Source organism: Electrona antarctica, assembly GCF_951216825.1.
Source record: "Electrona antarctica genome assembly, chromosome: 3".
Classification (NCBI taxonomy): Eukaryota; Metazoa; Chordata; class Actinopteri; order Myctophiformes; family Myctophidae; genus Electrona; species Electrona antarctica.
Genome location: NC_136808.1, coordinates 62,912,731 through 62,922,773, shown reverse-complemented (window position 1 = coordinate 62,922,773; position 10,043 = coordinate 62,912,731). Strand labels below are relative to the sequence as shown.

The 10,043-nt window shown below is 45.4% G+C and overlaps 1 protein-coding gene across 1 annotated transcript in view; it reads left to right on the top strand.

Moving 5' to 3' along the window:
* Window positions 1-7,138, top strand: part of ddb1 (damage-specific DNA binding protein 1) — a 118,984-nt gene extending 111,846 nt beyond the window's left edge. Inside the window, exons 26-29 of the mRNA XM_079496739.1 lie at window positions 2,037-2,160; window positions 5,031-5,167; window positions 5,208-5,360; window positions 5,634-7,138. Coding sequence (XP_079352865.1) covers window positions 2,037-2,160; window positions 5,031-5,114 — 208 coding nt within the window. The 3' untranslated portion in view covers window positions 5,115-5,167; window positions 5,208-5,360; window positions 5,634-7,138. The remainder of the gene's footprint in view (window positions 1-2,036; window positions 2,161-5,030; window positions 5,168-5,207; window positions 5,361-5,633) is intronic.
* Window positions 7,139-10,043: the final 2,905 nt, after the last annotated feature.

The window sequence follows — 10,043 nt, the reverse complement described above, 5'->3', positions numbered from 1 at the left end:
CTCAAAAACAAACGGTGACGGCTCGGAGCTCAAAGGACCTGCTGGCACACGCAGATGGCATTAACCCATTCTGGGCGGGAACCCCTTTTGGTGTTTTAACTAAGCATTATATTATAATTTAGCTATTGAAAAATAGCAGATCTACAAGCTCGTAGCGCGACACAGAGTGCCGCGCTACGAGCTTGTAGGTCTGCTATTTTTGAAAAATCGTGAAAATGCGGCACAAATCTTTGAATATATATTCTTTCAGAAGACTTTTTTTTTATTTCAACGTCAGGCCTAAATGGGTTAATAACCTTGACTTATTATGGGATGGAAGCAGTAATCCTTTTATCTTAACCCATTCAGGCCTGACGTCGAAATTAAAAAAAGATCTTTTTAAAATGCCTTTTTTCCTGAAAAACCTCATATTAGTGGTTCTCAATATTTCATGTCAAGGACCCCAAAAATGATCTGTATTTGGCCGCTGACCCCCGCTGACCCCCCATCTGACCCCCGCTGACCCCCCCATCTGACCCCCCCGCTGACCCCCCATCTGAAAATATGTTGTTCCAGGGACCCTCCAGAAGCAAAGATTTGAGTTAAAAACTGGAACTCTGAAAGAATATATATTCAAAGACTTGAGGCACATTTTCACGACTTTTCAGAAATAGCTAAAGTATAACATAATGCTTAGTTAAAACACCAAAAGGGGTTCCCGTCCAGAATGGGTTAAACCAACGTTGGTATTGTTGACCAATATTGTATAAAAGGTTTTGTGAATTAATCCATGCCGTTTGTTTGACCGGATAACGTTTGCCGTCGGCTGTCATGAACAAGTTACGTTTCAGAAAATGTGGAAAAAGAACCACCTGGATCCAAAAGTCAAAAGGTTTCCCCAAAAAAACATCACTTCGGTCATTATTCACACCAGAAAGCTTTACTGCGATTTAAAACGAATCCTGCTGCGCATTGTCAGAAAGGGTGCTTCGTTTGGTAGGTGTGAATTGAATCCTAACGCGCACCAAAGAACCACATCCTAAACGGAGGTTTCACTTGGCTTCAAAACACAACAGAGTGCGAATCACTGCAATCGTATTAAACTGGGAGTGAATGTACCATATTGTGGGATGAAGAAGTTAGTATTTGGCACACGAGAAGGAAGGAGAAGGCATTATTACGCAGCGACGTGTAAGGATGTCACACATGGTCTAATGAAGAGATAGAAGACCTTATTGCAACATGGCCAGACCATCATAGGCTTATGCTGAAGGTTGGCTCCAGACTGACGTCCCGGAACCGTCCCAAAATACAATCTGAACCGTCCCAAAATACAATCTGAACCGTCCCGAAGTAAATGTTTACAGTCCCGGGAAAAAAAGTACAAAAAAAGCACCACTCAAATTGCGAAATTAATAACTGTATTCCTATTGTAATAGAAATACAGTACAGGCAGTACATTATTTCATGTTTCTTCTGTAGATACACTGATTTAGTCAAAATGCTGCCAGATGAAAAATAGGGCTTTGTTAAAAATGTTAAAAACGAATTAATTAGAGGCTTTGTAATTAATTAATCGCATATCAGTAGTCGACCTGAGAACAGTGATATTTATTTTTTGTTATTTTGGTGTACCAGTTAATCAATGAATATATATATATATATACTGAATATATAATACTGAATCTCGGCCCGTTCGCATGGAGTCTACCGCAGTATTAGGTGTGAATGGGACCTTACTCTACCTTTAACCCATTCTGACCTGAGATCAGATTCTAAAAATGTCTTCTACATCCTGACAGTTTTCTGAAAAAGCTATGTTTCTATGTCAGTCGTATTTTCAAAAATAGCTAAAGCATAACATAATGCTAACACCAAAAGGGGTTCCCGCCCAAAATGGGTTAACCTCTAAAACCCTGATCCCAACCTGTGGGCCTTCAGGATATTGCAAGTGGGGTGAAGAGTATTTAAATGAATTAAGATGAATTAAACAACGTAATGTTTCATAAGGATGTATGTACTGTACCAAATGGATGCTCCTTGACTCTTGGTGTTACCTGGAGGTCGTTCCACACAGAACGTAAGACGGAGCAGGCCACTGGCTTCATCGATGGAGACCTGATAGAGAGCTTCTTAGATCTGGGCCGGGCCAAGATGCAGGAGGTGGTCAGCACTCTACAGGTACACGGAACACAGCCTCTGGGGCCCACTGGCTCTGAGAATCCCCTACAGCCTCTGGGGCCCACTGGCTCTGAGAATCCTCTACAGCCTCTGGGGCCCACTGTTGCTCTGAGAATCCTCTACAGCCTCTGGGGCCCACTGGCTCTGAGAATCCCCTACAGCCTCTGGGGCCCACTGTTGCTCTGAGAATCCTCTACAGCCTCTGGGGCCCACTGGCTCTGAGAATCCTCTACAGCCTCTGGGGCCCACTGGCTCTGAGAATCCTCTACAGCCTCTGGGGCCCACTGGCTCTGAGAATCCCCTACAGCCTCTGGGGCCCACTGTTGCTCTGAGAATCCCCTACAGCCTCTGGGGCCCACTGTTGCTCTGAGAATCCCCTACAGCCTCTGGGGCCCACTGTTGCTGTGAGAATCCTCTACAGCCTCTGGGGCCACTGTTGCTGTGAGAATCCTCTACAGCCTCTGGGGCCCACTGTTGCCCTGATAATCCCCTACAGCCTCTGGGGCCCACTGTTGCCCTGATAATCCCCTACAGCCTCTGGGGCCCACTGGCTCTGAGAATCCCCTACAGCCTCTGGGGCCCACTGTTGCTCTGAGAATCCTCTACAGCCTCTGGGGCCCACTGGCTCTGAGAATCCCCTACAGCCTCTGGGGCCCACTGTTGCTCTGAGAATCCTCTACAGCCTCTGGGGCCACTGTTGCCCTGATAATCCCCTACAGCCTCTGGGGCCACTGTTGCTCTGAGAATCCTCTACAGCCTCTGGGGCCACTGTTGCCCTGATAATCCCCTACAGCCTCTGGGGCCACTGTTGCTCTGAGAATCCTCTACAGCCTCTGGGGCCACTGTTGCCCTGATAATCCCCTACAGCCTCTGGGGCCACTGTTGCTCTGAGAATCCTCTACAGCCTCTGGGGCCCACTGTTGCTCTGAGAATCCCCTACAGCCTCTGGGGCCCACTGTTGCTCTGAGAATCCCCTACAGCCTCTGGGGCCCACTGTTGCTCTGAGAATCCCCTACAGCCTCTGGGGCCCACTGGCTCTGATAATCCCCTACAGCCTCTGGGGCCCACTGGCTCTGAGAATCCCTACAGCCTCTGGGGCCACTGTTGCTCTGAGAATCCTCTACAGCCTCTGGGGCCCACTGTTGCTCTGAGAATCCCCTACAGCCTCTGGGGCCACTGTTGCTCTGAGAATCCTCTACAGCCTCTGGGGCCCACTGTTGCTCTGAGAATCCCCTACAGCCTCTGGGGCCCACTGTTGCTCTGAGAATCCCCTACAGCCTCTGGGGCCACTGTTGCTCTGAGAATCCTCTACAGCCTCTGGGGCCCACTGTTGCTCTGAGAATCCCCTACAGCCTCTGGGGCCCACTGTTGCTCTGAGAATCCCCTACAGCCTCTGGGGCCCACTGGCTCTGATAATCCCCTACAGCCTCTGGGGCCCACTGGCTCTGAGAATCCCCTACAGCCTCTGGGGCCCACTGGCTCTGAGAATCCCCTACAGCCTCTGGGGCCCACTGGCTCTGAGAATCCTCTACAGCCTCTGGGGCCCACTGGCTCTGAGAATCCTCTACAGCCTCTGGGGCCCACTGGCTCTGAGAATCCTCTACAGCCTCTGGGGCCACTGGCTCTGAGAATCCCCTACAGCCTCTGGGCCCACTGGCTCTGAGAATCCTCTACAGCCTCTGGGGCCACTGGCTCTGAGAATCCTCTACAGCCTCTGGGGCCCACTGGCTCTGAGAATCCTCTACAGCCTCTGGGGCCACTGGCTCTGAGAATCCTCTACAGCCTCTGGGGCCCACTGGCTCTGAGAATCCTCTACAGCAGTAAATTGTTAGAACATTGTCCGTGAGAAAGGAGGTCAATTTCCAAAGGTGTTGTAAATGCTATTCAGATTATTTTTTAGAATGAAAAGAAGTGTCGAAAAGGGACACTTATTTTCAGTAACAAAAACGAATTAGCAGCTAAACAGTGAAAATAACCTTGGGAAAACAAGTATATATATACACTATATACTAAATCAAGCAACTGGCACACACAAGCCTGCGTAGAATGTGAAATATCCCACTAAAAGTCACATCAGTAGTATGTTTTTAGAAAGCCAAGGAGCAAATTCAAATTAATTGTGCTTGTACTAATCAAAATATATTTTTGCAAACGTGTGCATTATTCATATTAAGCTACAGTATGTCAGCAAAAAAAACACAATACAAGCACAGCACATAGGTTGGTGAACCAATAGGATGTCCACGTTGGTTTGTCCCGCCCCTCTATGTCCCGCCCCTCTATGCCCAGAAAAGCATAAGTCTCTTTCTGCCTCAGTACTCTGGGATCACGACCACACTAAGAACCTGGTATCAGTCTAATTTAATTGAAACGATGGTATACCAGATAAACAACAAACTAAATAACATGCTAAATGTTAACATTGTGGTCTCAATAACATGCTAAATGTTAACATTGTGGTCTCAATAACATGCTAAATGTTAACATTGTCTAAATAACATGCTAAATGTTAACATTGTCTAAATAACATGCTAAATGTTAACATTGTCTAAATAACATGCTAAATGTTAACATTATGGTCTCAATAACATGCTAAATGTTAACATTGTGGTCTCAATAACATGCTAAATGTTAACATTGTGGTCTCAATAACATGCTAAATGTTAACATTGTGGTCTCAATAACATGCTAAATGTTAACATTGTGGTCTCAATAACATGCTAAATGTTAACATTGTGGTCTCAATAACATGCTAAATGTTAACATTGTGGTCTCAATAACATGCTAAATGTTAACATTGTGGTCAAAGGGAAAACAAGGCCATTGGATTAACCGCTCCACGCCTGTTCTTCCGTTCCACGTTTTCCCAGATCGACGACGGCAGCGGCATGAAGCGCGAGGCCACGGTGGACGAGGTCATTAAGATCGTGGAGGAGCTGACCCGGATCCACTAACCCCCCCGCTCCGCTCCTGTGCTTCCAGAAGACAGACACACCGGACAGGACAGGACAGGACAGGACAGGACAGGACAGGACAGGACAGGACAGCTTTGTAAATAAATATAAATAAAACCCGCCGTGTGCATGACGTGTTCAAACATCTGTCCCCTCCTCCTCTTCAGCCCCTCCCCCTGGAGAGCCACATGTGCGATCCGTCGCACGCCTGCACAGCGCAGCGGAAACACAGTAGGCCATGTAAAGGTTGACGCGCTGCCTATGTGGCGCGTCGAGCTTGTAAAGGTTGACGCGCTGCCTATGTGGCGCGTCGAGCTTGTAAAGGTTGACGCGCTGCCTATGCGGCGCGTCGAGCTTGTAAAGGTTTACGCGCTGCCTATGCGGCGCGTCGAGCTTGTAAAGGTTTACGCGCTGCCTATGCGGCGCGTCGAGCTTGTAAAGGTTTACGCGCTGCCTATGCGGCGCGTCGAGCTTGTAAAGGTTTACGCGCTGCCTATGCGGCGCGTCGAGCTTGTAAAGGTTTACGCGCTGCCTATGCGGCGCCTCGAGCTTGTAAAAGGTTTACGCGCTGCCTATGCGGCGCATCGAGCTTGTAAAAGGTTGATGCGCTGCCTATGCGGCGCGTCGAGCTTGTAAAAGGTTGATGCGCTGCCTATGCGGCGCGTCGAGCTTGTAAAAGGTTGACGCGCTGCCTATGCGGCGCGTCGAGCTTGTAGATCGCCTAATGTTTTGTTCTGAGGCGGTGTCGAGCGGCAAAGCATAAATCAGGCTTAAAATTTACAATTTAGACCAAAGACATTGGTCGCGGTGTGTGTGTGTATGTGTGTGTCTGTGTCTTGTGTGTGCGCGCGTTTTGCTTGTGTGTGCAGATGGAGGCTGTGTGTGTGTGTGTGTGTGTGTGTGAGAGAGAGAGAATGCATGGTTTACAGTGTGACTTAAAAAATGAGAATTGAAGCCCTTCACCACACAGTGCAGGGGTTGTTCATCTTCTTGCCAGGGTGGGGCAGTGTTGTGGCTATACATAATGAATACTGGCTTTTTGTAGGTCTGACCAGGTTTATAAAATAATGTTGTGCGTTCTGTCCACACGCTTAAGAGGATCTACGTCACACTCTCAATAGGAGCATTAGAGCAGCAGCAGCGGCGGCCATTTTGTTTTACCTGGCTCTGGTTCCACAGATAGAAAGCCCATTCACTCTGGTTCCACAGATAGAAAGCCCATTCACTCGGCCCATAGGGAGGTTTCTGAAAATATTTATATTAATTATTTTAAGCCTATAACCTGAACCGAGCCATCCAGGCTTGTGAGGTGGTTTAAAGTTACAACTTGTAACATTGTCCTTTTATTTTTGTTTTTGCGGTTTTCTTTTTTTTTTAACACGGAATCAAATGTTTTATGGCAGTGGTTTTCAACCCTTCATATCAAGGTCCAACATTTGATGACATTTAGCCTCTCGGGCCCCAAAACCTGCATTTACCCTCTCGGGCCCAAAACCTGCATTTTGTTGGATACGATTTTGTCCTTTTTCTTGCAAATTTTCTTCAATTTCTTGAAGAAATGCAGATGTTTATCAATAACTTAACTTCTGAGATTGTAAAAATGAAACCAAATGGACCCGTAAGGGCCCATCTGGTTTCATTTTACACACTCCAAGAGTTGAAGATCCATACGGGTCCATTTGGTTACCAACTCCCTCAGTTAGGTGGGGTCCATAATTCACCAGGAGCCTGGATGGCTTAGATCCATACGGGTCCATTTGGTTACCAACTCCCTCAGTTAGGTTGAAGATCCATACGGGTCCATTTGGTTACCAACTCCCTCAGTTAGGTGGGGTCCATAATTCACCAGGAGCCTGGATGGCTTAGAGTTGGAGTGTAAAATGGGCTGTTATTGAAGTCTGGAGTGAACAAGATATACTTGAGAAACAAAATGAGGAAAAAGAAGAAATAGATTTGTAGCTATTTTGTCTCTGTGATGTTCTCTCTCCATGTTTTCTTTTAATAAAGGTTGCTTTAGTACCATCCACCTCTCTGTCTTCATTGGGTCGACTCATTCAGTACTCATTCAGTATTCATTCAGTACTCATTCAGTATTCATTCGGTACTCATTTAGTACCATCCACCTCTCTCTCTTCATTGGGGTGACTCATTCAACCTCGCTCTCCCGCTAAAGTAAAGCCCTTCTCATGATACAGGGCACAACTTTAGTCAGAGGCTGTGAGTACATTTTATTTATAAAGTGCCTTCCAAACCCCTGTTACAAGGCCATACAGAACCCTGTTACAAGGCCATACAGAACCCTGTTACAAGGCCATACAGAACCCTGTTACAAGGCCATACAGAACCCTGTTACAAGGCCATACAGAAGGCTTTGTGACATTCAGGCTCTAAAGTCTACTAACATGTTCATGGCTCTCTGAGGGGCTGAGATGAGGCCAGAAAACCCAGGTTCTGCCCAGGCTCTATGGGCTCTATCTATGGACTCTATGGACTATATATATGGGCTATATCTATGGGCTCTATATATGGGCTCTATCTATGGACTCTATCTATGGACTATATGGGCTCTATCTATGGACTCTATATATGGACTCTATATATGGACTCTATATCTGGGCTCTATCTATGGACTCTATATATGGACTCTATATCTGGGCTCTATCTATGGACTCTATCTATGGACTATATGGGCTCTATGGACTCTATATATGGACTCTATCTATGGACTCTATATCTGGGCTCTATCTATGGGCTCTATATATGGACTCTATCTATGGGCTCTATCTGGGCTCTATCTATGGGCTCTATATATGGGCTCTATATATGGACTCTATATATGGACTCTATCTATGGACTCTATATCTGGGCTCTATCTATGGACTCTATATATGGACTCTATCTATGGGCTCTATCTGGGCTCTATATATGGGCTCTATCTGGGCTCTATATATGGGCTCTATATATGGGCTCTATCTGGGCTCTATATATGGGCTCTATATATGGGCTCTATCTGGGCTCTATATATGGGCTCTATCTATGGGCTCTATCTATGGGCTCTATCTATGGACTCTATATATGGGCTCTATATATGGACTCTATATATGGACTCTATCTATGGGCTCTATCTATGGACTCTATATATGGGCTCTATATATGGGCTCTATCTATGGGCTATCTGGGCTCTATATATGGGCTCTATCTATGGACTCTATATATGGACTCTATATATGGGCTCTATATATGGGCTCTATCTATGGGCTCTATATATGGGCTCTATCTATGGGCTCTATATATGGGCTCTATATATGGGATCTATCTATGGACTCTATATATGGGCTCTATCTATGGGCTCTATATATGGGCTCTATATATGGGCTCTATCTATGGGCTCTATATATGGGCTCTATATATGGGATCTATCTATGGACTCTATATATGGGCTCTATATATGGGCTCTATCTATGGGCTCTATATATGGGCTCTATCTATGGGCTCTATATATGGGCTCTATCTATGGGCTCTATATATGGGCTCTATCTATGGGCTCTATCTATGGGCTCTATATATGGGCTCTATCTATGGGCTCTATCTATGGACTCTATATACAGTGATTCCAGATCTTCACTGAGTTTAACCCATTTTGACCTGGGATCAGATTCTAAAAATGTCTGTTTGAAAATGACAGTTTTCTGAAAAACTGACATAGAAGTCAGTTGTTCTTCGATTTTTCAAAAATAGCAGACCTACAAGCTCGTAGCGCGCCACTCGGTGGCGCGCTATGAGCTTGTAGATCTGCTATTTTTCATTAGCTAAAGCATAACACAATGCTAACATCAAAAGGGGTTCCTGCCCAAAAGGGGTTAACAGAAATTCTGTTCAAAACATAATTGGAGCCAACGTGAATAAAGTTAAATGCCCTATAGAGCGTCGCAGTCCCGCCCCCTACCATGGCCCAGGAAATGAATCCCAATGCATTTTTCCCATAGACATTTCAAAAAGTATTTATTTAACACATTGAGAGCCCACACAAAACTGCCAAAAATCACTTTCACCTAGAAAATCCATTCACATTGTTTATAATTCAGCTGACTGTGGAGACACATGCTGGAACTTTTTACTTTTTGTTTTTTTGACATATATTTGTTTTTATAAAAAGACGTCTTGGGCACCACATACAGGGTAATTCCCAGGACGTCTGTGGACGTCTTGGGCACACAATTTAAAATGAGAGTTCCACCCTGACAACGAGGATATACTCCACTTTGGTGTTAATTAATAAAGACAAATCAAGGTCTTAAAGTGATTAATAATGCATCATGTATTTTAGTATGTTTGGGGCTCAGGAACAGTGTTGGGAAGTAACTTATTACTTAAAGTAATATTACTACCATGTTCCAGTAACTAGTAATATAACTAATTACTTTCACATTTTGAGTAATATTACAGTTATTAAGTAACAACTAATGGGTAATATATTACCGTCCGTTTTTGAGTAACGTCCAACACTCAGGAAGACACTACGTTGAGTAACGTCCAACACTCAGGAAGACACTACGTTGAGTAACGTCCAACACTCAGGAAGACACTACGTTGAGTAACGTCCAACACTCAGGAAGACACTACGTTGAGTAACGTCCAACACTCAGGAAGACACTACGTTGAGTAACGTCCAACACTCAGGAAGACACTACGTTGAGTAACGTCCAACAGGAAGACACTACGTTGAGTAACGTCCAACACTGCTCAGGAAGACACTACGTTGAGTAACGTCCAACACTGCTCAGGAAGACACTACGTTGAGTAACGTCCAACACTCAGGAAGACACTACGTTGAGTAACGTCCAACACTGCTCAGGAAGACACTACGTTGAGTAACGTCCAACACTGCTCAGGAAGACACTACGTTGAGTAACGTCCAACACTCAGGAA